This window comes from Salvia hispanica, chromosome 3, assembly GCF_029641045.1.
Source record: "Salvia hispanica isolate PSC_SH4W2 chromosome 3, Shi_PSC_v1, whole genome shotgun sequence".
NCBI lineage: Eukaryota > Viridiplantae > Streptophyta > Magnoliopsida > Lamiales > Lamiaceae > Salvia > Salvia hispanica.
In genome coordinates this window covers 54,222,924-54,240,024 of record NC_142694.1, presented here as the reverse complement: position 1 = coordinate 54,240,024, position 17,101 = coordinate 54,222,924, and the positions used below count along the sequence as shown (strand labels likewise).

Below are 17,101 nucleotides of genomic sequence, written 5' to 3'. Positions count from 1 at the left end.
TACTTTCTCTTTATCTCTCCTACTTTTTTCTCTCTCCTATTTTATTTTACTTTCATTTAATCTATTCAACGCAGTTTCTTAATCTCTGTGCCCAAAAGTTTTGTACCAACTTAGTTGGGACGGAGGGAGTACTATATATATGTGGCCTATGTTGAGTAATGAACTACACCAACACCAACTCCTCTTCTCTACTATGTCTATATACTTCTCCACATATATCTATAATATATTGTTCTACATTTACATTGAGTTATAGGAGACTGAAAAAAATAATCCAACCTAATCCACCATTTACTTAGATGGACTTTGATGGATTGATTAATTTAGGGCTTATTCGACCATCTTGTCCATCAAATACTCACATCTTATGATTTACCATCTATCCTAATACTCAAAGTAAACATCCCCTTAGACAATATATTGTGACAATTTTTACCGAATGAACTCTACAATTTTTTAAACAATTTGAATCTGGTGATAGGAACACAAAAACTATGAGTGTAGTATACTTAGACGTATGAGCAAATGATCACAACGGCGACGACAGCGACGTTGCGATCTCACATTTAAAATGCTAACTTTTGAAACACAATTACCCAATGGAATATTAAATATTAATTATATATTGACAATTGCATCTGGTGCCAAGACCTTTTTATTCTCTGTTCTTGGGACAGAGGCCTAACGGAAGTAGCAAATATTTTGCTTAATATCCACTCCATATCCCCCGTGGAGACTATTTCTAATGCACCAAATTCAAGATATGCCACTGCATCTTGGCTAAACATAAAAGTGCTCTCATTTAATAAAAAATCATGCTCAATAAAATGTGAAACCAAATGTGCGTTTATCTAGCATTGTACCTGCAATTCAAAAACCAATTCTGAGGGTCGGGCAGAAACAGTATTTTGTGATACTGGAGTAACATGGCTTCCACCTGAAGAATGATGAGTAGGGCTTGCATTTTCCCCCTCCAAAAAAACATTATCCACCTCACTAGCTGAATAGCTGCTGTTTGCTCCAAGAAAAACACATGAATCTAAGTACGTTCCAATCTGGAGCAGTGGGATAAGAGAAATATCAGATGCAACTGAGCCATAGAATTTAGATAGAAAAACAGACGGGGATCTCATTAAGATGTAGTGATGAAGTACCTTGATTGTAACATTCCGAAATTGTAGTCTCTTTCCATTCCCCACATAAACTAAAGGTTCTATACTCGGACCTGAAATATCTAATCCATGTCGATCCTTCAAATACAATACCCCACCTCCTCCATCATATGTGAAAAGGTCCAATCTATCATCATCAGCAACCAAAGGCTTCTTCGGAGAAATAGAGAATTCATCGGAGGGTTGATGAAAAAGTGGCTGGTCAATTATGAGTGCATGCACAGAAGGTGAAAGGTTTGCATTATCATCATATAACACTTCCCCACGAACAGTCGGGACAAAAAACTCAGCAATGTCAAGCAAAAAGTCAAGTGCAACAAGCAACTGAGGCCTCTGGATGCATAAAGAAACAAATGTGGACTTCTCATAGAATCTGGCATCGAGAATTAGAATAGCTGGAGTGTACTTTCTTGCACCTTCCACCAAAGAATTGCTGTTATTGAGCATAGTTGCTGTAGGATTGTATTCACCAACATTAGGCTTCCCAACGGCCAACCTGAGCTCCTTTTCTGTTCCTTCACGATCATCAACAACAATCAAATCCTTAAGTGTGGTTGACAGAAAGCCTTCCCCAACTGTATTAGATTTATACAGAAGCCATACTCCACGTATCTGAGATACAAAATCTTGTTATACTGCAGAAACTAGAAACCCATAGAATGGAAAGTAACAATACAAGGGAGGTGACCAGACAAACACTAGGAAATATATTCAATGAAGAAAGTACTTGAATAATGATTAGACTACATAACAAAAAAGTAATACTATTATACTAGTAATTAAATAGCATTCAATATAATGCAAGGTTTGCTGAGGCTCGTGATCACTACATTCAGTAACTTCTGGAGAGAACTTGGGTTAGTCAGAATATCAAATTGGCCAAAATGTGTATTCCAACAAAAGTCAATATATAGGAATTATTCATTAAAGAATGAAAAAATCGAAATGCTTCAAATTTATGCAGTTAAACAACAAAGAATCTTGACAATATTTACAGAGACAAATCTGCTGTGTAAGATCTAATAACTATAACTGTAATCCAAGAAGTGATTCTCGAGACATTCTAAGGGTTGGTAGCACATGTTTTCACACATATGGCATAACGTTGTTATACTATCCAGAATCCCAGAATGAGGTGAAATGGTCATTGTTGGCAATTGAAACTAAAAATAAAATACTAACTATCCCACATCGGTTAAAGAGAACTGAAACCACAGTATAGGAACAACTGCCATCATATGGAAAGTTTAAAAGGCATCAATTTACCTGGAGTGTAGCAAGTGATGTATCCCTTGTAATGCCATAATGAAGACTAAGTTCAACCATGTCTATATGCAAAGAAACCTTAGTAGCAATCCATGATTCCTTGGGCTCTGATTTAGATTTTGCAGGATCTATACTTCGAGTTGCGCTGGATTCCCCCACTTCAATCAAAGGGGATGCAGTTTCGTTTTTAAGTGAAGGCACAAGATTTGGGGTCTCTGAAATATTAGATTGTGCACATTCGATGATAATTTCATATTCTTTGCTGGACAAAGCTGCTTTCAATTCTTCAATCTGAAATTTTTTTTAAGGCAGAAGCACAATGTCATTATACTAAATACAATGCAGCATCTCTAAACTGAGGTTTTTATACCCAAAAGATCAGTACAGACAACAATCAACTAGTCAGGATTTGCAGTAATGAATGATACCGTAATAGTGACTTCTGTACTTGGAACTCTATGTAACAAGTCACGGAGAGTTCTCTGAATGACAAGAGAAACACCCTTAACATTTTGAATTATGCTTTCACCCAATACAGACCCAGAACCAACATTTAAGTTGATATCTTCAACCTGAAAAGGAGCACATTTCAGTAAGAAAATTGATCAAACAATGAAAGCAATGCAGCAAACAATAGAGTTGTTGACATGGAATTCCTCCTAACCAGGTTCAGCTATTGTTTTAGTGGTTAGACCAGCTGACATAGTTTGGATAAAAATATCTTTTTTAATAGACCAGCGGAAGAAAGTGGTAAATGATGCCAAGTATCACTTGCAGCAACCATACAAATTATTGCACCTTCATAGGTGCAGACCTGGCCCCAAAGAGAAGCTAAACAAGAATATCCTATGGCAAGAACCAGTGCTAAAACATCATTTCAATTCATTGCATATGGTCTTGTAAATCTCATGGATCCAAAGAATCCCAATAGATGTTCCTACTTCCTAGCCAACGTTTAATACAAATATGCTCCAAAACTAGATTGATCAATAAGGTGATCAAAATTTGAAATATCAACAATTTGCTATTGTTATTGGGAGCTTGTTGACCTGTATAATGGTTTCAAGACAGTCCAAATGTATTATTCATTACAGATACCTGTTTCTGTTGTCATACCTGAGATATCTAACTAACTACTGAGAGAACATAATGACACAACAAATATTTCAATAATAACAGAACAATTTATTAATAATGACAACAAGAGGAAGATGGGAGCAACAGAACAATCTACAACATGCTCCAGTGTCTACCGACTCTACCCAAACCTGATAGAGAGAAAATGTAAAATCTTTATCAATACTGATCAATGACACAACCTTAAACTTGATTATCCTGTATATCCCCTAGCAACTCTTCATAGTCCAAAAAATTTCTAATCAAATTATTCAAATCAACCATCATAATAGTAGAACTGTAGAACAATTACTTTCCATAACCCATAACCTCAACTGTAATTTAAAACCCAAGATTAGAAGAAACGGAGCAATAACTGACAAAGGAAGCATCCACCATGTGCCTAATTCCTTCAGCTCTCTTACAATAAATTTTGGCAGAAAGGGCAGCAAAACAAAAAAAAACAAAGCAAAAAGAAAAGAAAAGAAAAGCATAAAAGGAAGGATCCATAACTTTGGAATGACATACACAACACAAATTTCAGAGCAGAAAGTTATTCAGTAACCATTCTGTAACATTTATTACCAGTAGGCAACTTGCCCAAAGATATAGCTAAACTGAATCCTTTCTTGTTCTCCATCAGACAAAAATAAGAAAGCGAATCATTTTGGCAATCAAAAGTTTCCTACAAATAGTACTTTCTGTAGTACATAACAAGTACGAATCACAAAAGTATCTTACGAGAATTTGAAGAATGTCCACATGCACTGCTTTCATGTCGCTTCTATTCCCACCAAACCATCTAAACTTGTTCTGAACAGTGATTTGAACTACATCAAGTTTCAAATAGCTGCAAGCAAGGACATAAGATCATGCATGTAAATTATACAAAAAAATTTAAAAAAATTGTTAATGCAGATAATCAGTATTCATTGCAAATTTTACACTCACTCAGTGCTGTTTGTTCTCTTAGGCATTAAAATAATGGGCTTGTTAAGAGAAAGATCCAATTTAACTGCAGGTGATCCTTCAATATCACTTCCCGTAAGCCAGTTCTCAGAATTCGCCACTTGATCTTTTATCCAGACAACGTCCTTTGAATCAGCAGGAACAAGACCCATAAAGTAACTGACAACCTGTAGATCATTTTGTCCTCTAAAACTGAATAAATCTTTACAATGGTCTGGATTTCTAACCCAACTAAATGAAACAATAACTGAAAGACTAACACACCTCTTGGATAAACCGATTCAAATAGATAATTCGGACTTCAGAGAGCTGCCCGCGGAGGCTATAGTTATAGCCCTCGTAATCTTCATCATCAGTATGAAATGAACAAAATTCCAGCTGCAGATTGATGAAAAAAAGCTTTTGTATGTTGATGTATAACCATTGTGATAGATATAAGATTATGTTATATGCCAATTGTTGTAGAGAAGTAAAACTATTAAGAAGAAATAACAAAACAGAGAAGCTGGCTGTATCTATGTAATGTGTAAGGTTGAGAACCACAACAAATAACATATTAAAAGCCTCGACGAAGCGCAAATTATTGTTTTTCATGCACCAGTACATTACGGAGCACAAATTCTCTTTTTTTTTGTTGAAACTGGTGAGTTGTTCATGAGATATATTCAGATGGGATACAGATGGAGTAGCTCAAAATCAAAAGTAAAATAAAAAATGCGAATCAACAATGGCTTATATAACTGACAGAGAATACTGTCAAGCTCGACTAACACAAAAATTTATTAGCTGAGCCCCAAGTATTGTCACATTGACTTCAATAAAAGAATCCACGCGGTTAATATGCCTAAGCTTCGAAAAATCAAACTGAAAAAACATGCAAAGATATTAAAATGATAGAATAAAGTTAAGAAATCTGGGCTACCTCCACAAAAGAGCTACCACCAGGATTCCTCATGTCACAGGCCCAGAAATACATATGATTGCTCTGAAGACTATCATCACTTATCCTCAGATTCCCAAGGGATGCTTTTATACTAAAAGACGAAGGAAACACCTACCACATGGAAGAAAGTAATTTTAGATTCATCAAGCATAGATGTTATATTAGTATTCATATAAGAAGATGGCACAGAGACCTTGATATCAGTAAGAAAACTATCTTGAGACAAGGTAGCAAGTTTAGAGTCATTTTCCTTCATTAGAAAAATCTCAGCACGTGCCATATTCAGTAGTAAATAGAAAATCACTCTGGATTTCCCCTTCCCCAACAAAGATTCTAGAGGCTCTTCTGCTGGAGCAGACAGTGGCAGCTCATCATTTGAAATTACTTTCTGCGTAGAATGTGGAACAGCAGATGTTGAAGACACATCCTTATGGTCATTGGAGCTCTCCACTGAAGTGTTTATGGCATCTACGAAATCCATAATAGCTAAAATAGTGGGTCTACGACAGTAAAACGTCAGTGTGGAGAGAGTGACTGCAACCTGTACCCAGGGTATTCCAACTATCAAACAACAAAATACAATGAACACAAGCATCGAATGATAATAAATGATTTTTCCAACTTTCCATAGTATAAACTATAATCTTTAAACCATAAACCATGGGCTCATGCCACTAGTTCCAATGAGAATTCAAAATAAAGGTATGGACTGGCTATACGTTATCAGTCTTGCATGTTGCAACTTATATGAGGGTGCATCGCAGACATTCAAAGAATTAAAATAGCAGCATCTCATCATGGAGTGTGTTACTCTTACCCAATACGTAGTGAAATATTTTGTCATTTTCACCTGTTCCCTAAGATCAATGCCTAACATCCATTCAGCCCCTCTACCCCCATCTTGACCTAAAATGGATTGTAGTCATAAAAGCTTGACAAAAATGCTGATTATGTGAAGATGAAAAGGAAATCAGTTTTGAAGGTACGATCCAACTTTTTCTTAACTGTAAACTAGACCACATTTTAGAGAGACCTGCTGCTTCACATTAAATCTGTGGCTTTCAAACTAGTTGGAAACTCAAAATTGACTTCCCATATCTTTCTAAGTCCAAAGCAGTCATGCATAAGTAATTTTGCTGATGAATGTAAGAAAGATCTTCAACTTTCAAGAAAAGCTTTCTCACCTTTCCATAACCGTTTACAGAGACTAGATAGGAAGAATGGCTTTGAAACCCAGTCATAGCATAGAGCTCAAAATGTAATATGAATAAGAAGACATATATTGTGCAGGAATTGGAACAACCGAGCAATAATTACCAACTTACTTGTTTATCAACATTGGAATAAAGGGGTGAGTTCTGGTCAAAAATAACAATCTGAGCTTTGACAAAACTGTCCAGTGAATCAATTGCTCCCACGTCACCAGCTTCCATATGTGTTACACCAAGAGGCAGTAACCCTGCAACACGGCTGAAACATGGGGCCTCCAAGTCGAAGTTATCTGTGATTATTCCTGAACTATCATTTCCCGATGACAGCGGGCTACCAACTGAACTGTTAAGATCCTCAGATGCCTCATAAAACTCATCATCTCCCTCAAGTTGGCCAGGATCATTCCTTGATTGAGTTAGAATGTTAACATTATCTAATATGGAAGGTGCATCTGAGCTCCTGATGAATGATCTTGCTATGTAGCAAATCCGAGATGTCCCTTTGCAACAAAATGAGTCCTCTATTTCCAAAGCTTTAAGGACTGTGCCAATGAAAATATCGCTTGCTCTCACAGACAGTTCAACCTGCATCGCATTGATTCATGCAGATCAATGACAGCCCAGTAATGCAGGATAGAGAAAACAGAATAGATTTGAGTATAAGTCTTACTTGTCCACCAATTGCTCGTATCTCAAACAAACGCTTCTCTTCAGCAAGAAGCATCTTCAACAGACTTTGATCGTACTAATAAAGTTTAAGCAGGAGCTCAAATTCAGAGACATAGTAGATATGAGTCGTATGACATATCATTATTTCTCAGAAAAAACTACATACCTGGTCACTGTAACTAAAACTTATCTTCAACTCATCAAGTAAGCCAGTTAAAAAGAAATTCTCTATTGCTGATGAATCTGTTAAATCTTGGTTGCTGGTCTCAGAGCCTTCTGAGTCGGACAATGTTTCAATTAGACCACTTATAGGAGCACTAACCTGAACATACGATTGAGAAGTCCATGAGAAAATTTCAGCAGATAATCACATAATGAACATCACCAAAATATTGATTCAGCTCTGAGAAATCTAAGATAATCAGAAAACATGACATTATCCATATGGTAAAAAACATACTGTGACATGTATGTTCTTGCTCTTAAGAAGAGTACGCAATGGTTTGGAAACACAAATTAAACAGAAGCAATATTCAACTATTCCAATAACAGGACCATGGAGAAGTCTAAAGCTCTTTACTCACTCTATGGAGTTAGGGTTGTTTATCTTGGTAAAAATTTAGGCATCATGATTAATTTCTATGATCCAGCTCTACGGGGTCTGTTAGAATATGTCCATATAGTATAAATTGTAAAGCAGGCTAGTACTTTCCTAGTTCAGTTAGGACTCTTGTCTTGCGTCTACGTATATATTTTGATCAGTAGATATAGATAGAGAATTTTCCCCAACGTTTTGTTTCTACCTTTTATTTAACACTAGGGAGTACAACCCTGGCAAGAGACAGATGGATAAGGCACCCTTAGCATTTTAACAAAATAGAAGTGAGATAGAAGAGTACCGATGCACGATAAATTGCTCCTTGAAGATAGCTTTGCCAATTTTTCCTTGAGCTTTCAGAGTCGAAACGAAAAATCAGAGCACTTGTATCTTCTAAAACCTAGAGAAGTAAGATACGAATATGAAAACCAAAAAGAAAACCATAAATCACAAAGCTCCATCAAAGCATTTCTAACTTTAATATGATGTTGACATATTACCCCTTGGGACTACCTTGGAATAGGGGCGGTCAGCATCACAAACGGCCAATACATGTTCCACATTACCAAGAAGCTCAGCAGGAACTTGATATAAATGTTTTCCCCGTAAGCTAGAATGAGAAAATCACAGAATCAATCACCAATATAAATGTCAAATCACTTTGTATACTGTATACAGCCACAACGTCAGCAGGCATTACATGTTAACTGACATGCTAAAGATACAAATAGCTGATCACATTGATATGTATAACTTCAGATATTACAGTATTAACTCCAGATTTAGTCTGGGGCAGATGTTAAACATTAAAGCGTCATCCAGGAATTTAGTATGTATCATTGGTGTAGTCCTCTTCTCATTTCCACAACATTCATTAAATTTTTTTTTTTCATAAATCAGATGAAGATGTTTTCATATGTAAACCTCTTATCCGCCCACCATAAAAAAAAATTGTGTTAAATTACTTCGGCAAATAAACTAGAAAGTCCAAGGTGGAGACATAAAATTTTAAAATAAATTTCCTATGAGGTTAACCAAAAAACACATTCTCCGAAAGCTATTTTTAGTTTTTGCTTCCTATAATGGGGCACTTCCTCTCTGTGACTTTGCTTCAATGTAATTACTAAAGTTGGCCAACCTAACAGAGGGTCGCAAATGCACACTCCATAGAGAGATTATTAAAGAATGAAGAATCAAGGGAACTAATTTAAAAGGGAAATATTAAGGCAGAATCCGGAGACCAATTCAGCAGGGAAAACATCAAGAGATAGACATACTTTTTCTTAATAGTAGGCTAGCTTTTCTCTTTACTAATTTCATGCATATATATAACTAAGACACCTTTATGCATAACAAGAGGACTATAAACTGAATCATCTTGGCTAAGGAACATGATTATTAATCTTGAGTCTTGACAGCTTAAAGGAGCAAGAATATGACTTATTCTTGACCTATAAACTATATGATGTATATATTTTATCAGCAAACAAAATCAGAAAAATTATTGTAATCTGACCATGTCCAAACCTGAAGTATTGTTCATAATTTCTTGACTCGGGAGTTTCTAGCATATAAAGAGATGGCCCAACTATACAAAAATATCTGCGCTGCCAAACAGCTTCTCTACCTCCAACACCCTGAAAAAAAAGAGCTTGAATGAGGAAAAAGTGAATGATAACAATAGTACTCCCTCCGTCCCACCGCAAGTGATTGATTTTCATTTTTGTTGTCCCACTACAAGTGATTGATTTCCATGTTTAGCTAAAATCAAAACATCTAATTACCCTTACTTTTACTCTCTCTCATACTTTACTCTCTCTTTATCACTCCTACTTGATCCTCCCTCCTACTTTATTCTTTCCACTTAACTCAATAACTATCATTTTTCTTGAATCCCATGCTGAAAAGAAATCAATCACATGCGGTGAGAAGGAGGGAGTACAAATTGCAATGCTAGATTCATGTAGAAGCTAAAAAAAGAGAGGCATTTGGACAAAAAGGAAACAGAATAAACCTTTCGCGCAAGATGATAATGCCAGCCCACATAATCAGCTTCGTCCCATGGACGCACTAGAGCTGAATGATCTGCATCCTCCCCTTGAAAGATCTTGGCCACTTGCATTAGACGATGATAGCGTGATGGAGAAAAGTGAAACCCAATGGAGGGAAGTCTCATAGCAAGTCGCGTTGATGGAAGGGATGCAACTTGTGATCTAATCTGGAAAGTCAAAATGAAGATGCAATGACATGAACATTTGCCAATTCACTCAATTGCATGAACACTTCAAATTGATTGACACGTAGTTATAACTTTTTCACCTGCTGAAGCTTTAAAAATACTCCACACTTATCGATAACTGGTAGGAAACTGATAAAGCTATCCTTAGATAAAACATCAGTTCTATTTGGCATAGATATGCTCCAGCTATAGTCACCATCAACAAGGAAAGCTGATACATCTCTCAAGACCAAATTGAATTGTGTATACATGTTCATCTCTTCAGGTGAAGCATATTCAGCATCATCCTGAACGTAGAGCTCTCAAGGTAAACAAATTGAACTTCAAGAGTTAGTCAAACCAAACTCAAGGCTTGAGAAACTAACCTGAGAACGAATCACTAACTTTCCCAGATCAATCAGGAGCTTTGTAGGGTGGACACTATCAGGATAGAAGTCAGTAGGAATAGTAATCTTGGGTGCTGCAATATCTAAATCCAATTGAAACCTGAAAAAAAACCAAGATTATAAATTAGCCATAATAAAAGGTAAAACAACTTAAGAATATACTACAATCATTCAATAATTTCATCAGCTTGAAATATTTATGAGGTACCCACTAAACACGCCAAGATTTGGCATCTATATTTCACTGAAAACCATTAAGATGTTACTCATATTGGCCAACATTGTGTACATCATTGTTGGCATTCTATTTTTAATTAGATTACTAATCCAAATTGCTGACGTGACTTCCTCTATAAATGGGCGAGGGCAAGAAAAAAAGTCTTGCAGGTAGAATTTATCTTTCTAACTTTTAACATCAAATCTTATTATTCACAAACGATAGCTCAAATTCAATTTAAGATTCATAAAGCCAAATAAGACGAAATGTTTGATGAATTTCATCACTTAGCAGAAATTCAAGCCATAGTTATCTATCACATTCCTCAATGTTTTAGAATATCATATGATTTAGAAAAATATTGTTTCTAGAAAGCATCCCTCTTATTTTCTCAATGTCGACTGAATAACAACAGGTATCAGCATTTCCAATTCATGAATATTGGTGTGCAAAGGCTATTATCTCATAACTAAGAAGCAAGAATAGCTAGGGACCACATCAAAGCTTAAACCTCAGAACTCAAATGTCCCTCAAATATAGTTCTTCCAATTCCTCACCAAAATAATACTCCCTCCGTCCCAGAAAAATAGCACAATTTGGTATGGCCCAGGTTTTAGTGCACAATGGGTAAAGTAGGAGAGAGAGATAGGAAGAAAAAGTGATTGGAGTACTATTAGTGGAGAATGGGGCCACCTCAATAGAGAAAAAAAAAGTTCCCAAAAATTGAAGTGTCTATTTCTATGGGATGGACCAAAATGGCAAAAATAGTCTATTTTTTATGGGACGGAGGGTGTAGTACTCAAAAACCCTTATCAGATAATACTTCTCCAATGAAATATTTGCACCAACTAGACCCAATTGCTGATGTCAAGCACATAAGTATTGTCTGTCTCTGCAACAGCCAACTTAGAGTTGCATCCTTGGATTGACCCAAGTGATGTCCTCAAACATAAGGGCTAAATAAGTCCTGTGGCTTTCTAACATTCTAAGCTTTCACCATCATCAATCCCTACTTAATTGGAAATAGCTAGTTCTGTAGTTTTGAATGATTGCAAATAACCTGATGCGCTCTTTCAATGCCCTGTTCATTTGCTTGGTCGCTGTGCGTTTCACTTCATCAATGGTCATCTGCAAGGAAAATATGATAACATAAGAGATCAGAAAAAAAATTAGTACTATACATCTTTCAGATAAACTGCCCCAGATAGCAAGGGAAACATGCCAGTAAAAAATAATTGTAAAAGGTCATGCTAAGAACATTACAACTGCAGAGAAATAATAATAGGAAAACTTATCAAGGAATAATCCTACTGAAACAATGAAGTCCCTTTCAATTTGACATATATAATTGGTCAGGTTTGCTGATAAATTATTGATCATTTCATAACAAACAGAGAAGGTATTAGGTGTTGGGCATGAAAGCTAGATGACAAAACAAGTAACTAAACTTGCACAATTTTTCAGTAACCAATACCCAGCAAATAGTTAGATGTACAAGATTTGATGTTACAAATCAAAGCTGCATATACAACTTGAGAGAGAAGCAACACCTGTCTACTGGAACTATAAGAAACAAAAATAAGTCTCTGTTGGATACAGAGAAGGGTTCTCCATTAAGGAGTTCAAAATGTAAGCATTTCAGTAGCAGCCAATACTTTGAAATATCAACTTCAGTAAGCATAAAAACTGCCCATAGACATAAATATGATTTAAGTAGGTTGTTGGTTCAATATCTGATAATAATCATCAAGAACAAAATGTCATGATCTTAAATCACAAGCTAAATTATTCACTCAAATTTAATACATCAAGAACAGAGCTTCTGGAAGATCCAAACTACAGCAATGTCCTTGATAGCTATTAACATTGAATGACCTCAATAACAATCTTATGTGTGTGTTTGCCATGTGTACACAACGCATATATTATAATTTATAAGTAGTCAAAGTTAAAATAATCCAATGTCAACAACCGTAGATAGGCTGCCATTCACAATAGAGAAAAAAAATATTGAACCAATTTTTTGTTGAGGTGTGGCAAACCAGAAAATCTAATTACCTAATGCAGACACGGTAAGTAAAACAGGATGGGGAATCTGATTAATAAAAAAAATTAACATAATATCCATACTCAATATATAAAGTGGAAGGCAAGTAAACATCAGGAACTCAACAGTCTTTCAACGGTTCACAAACCTTTAGGTGAGAAGGAGCAAAATTTAAAAAGAAAAGTTAATAAAATACAATATTAATGCAAAAAAACAAAGTAACCAACGGAAAGACAAAATATCCAGCATCCTTCCTAACTTATTATTAGAGCACTAGAGTGAGAATATACTGGTATCAGCATGACCCTAAATTGTTAATCAACTCTTCCAGCCCTTTCCCATGGTGCATTGTGAATTTCAGAATTGCATGTGCAGTATAAGCACTTTACCAAGCACTCTAAAATATGGAAGTCCAAACTAGCACCAATCACAAGTTACTCAAACCCAAATGTCATGACTAAAGCAACCTCTAGCAGTGAAGAAAACCATGAGTACATAGCACGAAGGTCAAAGTACAAACCTGCACAGCAGAAGCAGTTTCCTGGACCAGAGTCTGACTCACAGTAGCACTACTTTGAAAAAAGTCAATGATTTGATTGATGGAGTCCTTCAAATACTGAACCAAACAAAAGTCAATCACAAAGTTACATATTGAGATGGTAATGATGATGATAGTTGATTAAAACGAACTGCCATCTTACAGTCACATAACACGGTGACGCTTTAGCAACCAGACTCCAGTCGAGATCTCCATCAAGAGGTTTATAGCTAAAGAGAGCAACCAGTGAATCTGACTCACTTTCACTCTGTAAAGTTGAATAAAATGGTTTGGACTTGCTAAACCAAGTGATACGTAAATATGTAGCACAAAAATACATCAAAAAAACCATCATACCTCAGCAAGAAGACCATTTGGGGAGAGTAATCTGTATGATCCTAATTTTACATCAACAACTTGCGTCTCTGGATACAGCTTTATGCAAGACTCAAGATTATCACAGGATAAGTCAGCAAGGCACTCCTCAGAGTCCATCAGCTTTGATGCATTATGTTTCATAAACAGCTTCAAGAACATATTTGGTCTCCGCTTGTCATGGATCAATAGTTGTTCCTCATCAGCTTCCCTGTATCCAATAATATCATTCAATCTCTTCCAATCTTCTCCAGTGAGAGCCCCTGGTTCATTTTCATCTTTAACAGGTTGATTGGTCCTGAAACAGTGGTAATTATGCATATGTAAATATGCTAAGCTTATGAAATACATAAAATAAAAATAACAGCAGATGGCAGACTTCTTTACCATCCAAATGACCACCATGATTTTTTTTCTTTTTGCTTTCTTAGAAAGAGTTCTGATTCAGTTGATTGCTCCACAAACTTATGGGCTAACATCCTGTTCAAAATCAAAGCAGTGATTACAAATAATGTATGTTGGAATCAGAAAGTGAATCCATTAAAGAGGAAAATCCTTCTAGATGCTGAGTACAGAAGCTATTTCAGATTTCAAAATAATTTTGCAAAGATTTTCAAATCCAGATGAAGACTAAGCAGTTCCATATTCTGCAGAGTAATTCTCGAGTCAAAGAAGCCCAATCATTTGTACATGTTGAAGTTCTACCACCAAAAATGGTAAAATCATATTTCTGATTCCAAACACTGGTACATCTAAATAAGTAGTCGCGTGAAGTAACCATTAACCAAGGTGTTTTAAAAGCTCCTAGGACACCCCCGCCCCCCAACTATGATTTGTCTAATCCTGGAAAGGAAACAAACATCATTGCTTCTATTATAGTACGAAACTCCAGCTTTCCAACAAAATAAATAGTAGCACAAATATATACCTCCACTGAATAATGACTTCAATATCAAGTTCCCTATCAAGTTCCTCTATCTCTTTGTTGTCATCAATCACAGTGCGTTCAAGATCTGATTTGAGTAATGCAGCATAGAGCGATATGTATTTCTTACGCAATCTAGCATATCGCAGGACTTGCTCCCATGGCAATTTTCCACTGCCAACAAAAAAAGGGACAGATAAGTTTTAACCAGTTCAAAACACAAGGGAAAATAAAACCCATCGCACCACCAAGCATGAGATATCATCAAAGAAGTGGAGTATATAACAGATTACAAGATCTATCCCTTGAAATATAGGACATCAGCTCTAAACCTCTTTACTCATGCTGGTAGGAGAAGAAATTTAAGTCGTTAATTCCACTAATTCTTTTGTTCGTTAACTAGGATAGTAGGAGTAAAAAAACTCCAGATTCTACACCATAATGGACAACTAGCACAAGAAAAAAAAAATTTGAAAAGATATATCACAACTTAATATATGTAGCACCTCTCAGTGTTCTCAAGTTGTGACTATATGCTTGGAATAAATTCAGGGTGTACCGCAAATTCCCAAGAAGATGTTTTGTTCAACATAAGCATGCAGATATCAAAATGATGATCAATATTCAATTCTAGTAACTCCAATCTATCACCCAATTCCAACCTCGCCATATTCAACAACTAAACATAGTAACTTGACACTTCCTGTCCAACTTCTTTCTAGCCAGGTAATGCTCGGAAACTGAAAAACACTACACAGTCACAACTAGACATCTCTAGTCGTACATTTAGAAAAAAAATCACAGCATCTGAATCATTTTAAAAGAGCCTGAACCTGGCTTTCTTCATTTGGTCTGAAGTTGCTTTGCAGGCGAACTTCCACCATGATCTTGGATCAGTTTTTATAGATACACGTGGACGATAATGAGCATATTTCAGTCTCTGATTGAAGGCTGTGAAATTATCAGCCAATTTCAACAAATCACGGTACCCATTCTGCCATTGAGTATAAACTAATTAGTTATGGGTGAAAGTGTGTTTATGTAGCTGAGTAGAGAGGCGAAAACTCCAATTACAAACCTTTGACAAGCAAAGGGTCACATCGTCAAGTTTCACATCAGCATTCTGCAGTGCTTGATCTTTCTTAGTGGAAGCATCAGAGCGGTCTTTTGAATACTTGGCACTTCCACTTACTGGTTGCAAAACATAAGAGTGCTTTTCCAGATCACTCGCTGCAGGTTTTCCATCCTTAGTCCCAAATTTGAAAATCTAGAACACGCATAGATTAGATAGGAATCATAAATAAAATAAATACAGTCAACAAGTATACAGCATATCATAAAATACCTGTTCCCACTCAGATGGTAGCAAATCCTCCCATGATTTTGCAATATACCATGGCCTGATATCAGCATCCAAATAAACAGCCATTCTTTCCAGTTTTACGGTCTAAAGTTACAAACAATGACGTATTAGTTGAAAAGGTGGAAATAGGGGAAACAAGCATAGCAGTTAGTCTGTTATCTTCTGAAAGACCTTTAATTCAGGTACCCTCTAATAGTACGTACTTTGATGGCCGTCTAACAAGCAGAAGCCTTGCATATGGATACACTTCAATTACAAAACAGTTCCATCAATATAGATATTTGAAGCACTGCTTTTTAACCAGATTACTGAGTTATTTATCATTCTAATTAACTATTTTAACCTAATTAACTGTTCTTTAAAAAATATAAGTAGAATAATAATTAACTCATTAATCTGATTAATTAGAATGAAAATTAACTCAATAATTTGGTCAAAATGTAGTTGACCAATAATTTTTTATGGAACTGTTAATTATGGACCAAAAACATAATATTTGAGACCAGAAGCTAACACATTTAATTTGTAGGACCAAAAAGTTTTTTTGGGCAAATGTAGAGGACCAATTTTGTGCTTTGGTCTTTTATTAATGATATGAAATCTACATTACAGAACAACTTGGAAGTCCACATTGCTACTTCGATATTCACTCTCCCTCATACATCCTATGGAGGTTCTTCAAATATTCTCCTAAGGCCTACACAGAATGCATGGAGTGTGATCCTCTATATTATCTGCTATTTTTCTTATACCATGATTCAAATCCAACAAATATAGACTTCTACATGAACTAGGCATCATGAGTTTGAATCTTATTTAATTCGTAGAAAGAGTCCTACTTTACATAGGAGTAGACAATCATCCGATCCGACTACTACACTAAATGTTAGTATATTCTATCATGATATAACAAATGTTCATAATTATGATTATGTCTAAGTATCCTCGCCAGCACTATAATTTATTGCAGCTGTTACTGTTGGTTTGCTGGAGGCATTCCATTACTGCTTCTAAATTGCTGGATTATTAAGTTAACTAAACCTTTTAGCACTCATGTCCAACAAAAT

The 17,101-nt window shown here is 35.8% G+C and overlaps 1 protein-coding gene across 3 annotated transcripts in view; it reads right to left on the bottom strand.

Moving 5' to 3' along the window:
• Positions 1–17,101, bottom strand: part of LOC125213442 (pleckstrin homology (PH) domain-containing protein) — a 45,542-nt gene that overhangs the window by 22,905 nt on the left and 5,536 nt on the right. For 2 of the 3 annotated variants that reach the window (XM_048113997.2, XM_089067416.1), the window contains 26 exons: positions 16,017–16,118; positions 15,750–15,938; positions 15,505–15,665; positions 14,675–14,845; positions 14,134–14,226; positions 13,729–14,044; positions 13,535–13,639; positions 13,354–13,449; positions 11,847–11,914; positions 10,549–10,669; positions 10,264–10,470; positions 9,959–10,162; positions 9,472–9,581; positions 8,458–8,554; positions 8,246–8,344; positions 7,513–7,668; positions 7,348–7,422; positions 6,792–7,262; positions 5,660–6,007; positions 5,446–5,577; positions 4,788–4,901; positions 4,506–4,690; positions 4,296–4,404; positions 2,867–3,010; positions 2,439–2,729; positions 864–1,784 (listed from right to left, as the gene is read on the bottom strand). In XM_048113997.2, coding sequence (XP_047969954.1) covers positions 864–1,784; positions 2,439–2,729; positions 2,867–3,010; positions 4,296–4,404; positions 4,506–4,690; positions 4,788–4,901; positions 5,446–5,577; positions 5,660–6,007; positions 6,792–7,262; positions 7,348–7,422; positions 7,513–7,668; positions 8,246–8,344; positions 8,458–8,554; positions 9,472–9,581; positions 9,959–10,162; positions 10,264–10,470; positions 10,549–10,669; positions 11,847–11,914; positions 13,354–13,449; positions 13,535–13,639; positions 13,729–14,044; positions 14,134–14,226; positions 14,675–14,845; positions 15,505–15,665; positions 15,750–15,938; positions 16,017–16,118 — 5,085 coding nt within the window. The remainder of the gene's footprint in view (positions 1–863; positions 1,785–2,438; positions 2,730–2,866; positions 3,011–4,295; positions 4,405–4,505; positions 4,691–4,787; positions 4,902–5,445; positions 5,578–5,659; positions 6,008–6,791; positions 7,263–7,347; positions 7,423–7,512; positions 7,669–8,245; positions 8,345–8,457; positions 8,555–9,471; positions 9,582–9,958; positions 10,163–10,263; positions 10,471–10,548; positions 10,670–11,846; positions 11,915–13,353; positions 13,450–13,534; positions 13,640–13,728; positions 14,045–14,133; positions 14,227–14,674; positions 14,846–15,504; positions 15,666–15,749; positions 15,939–16,016; positions 16,119–17,101) is intronic. The other variant, XM_048113998.2, reaches the window with a different exon arrangement.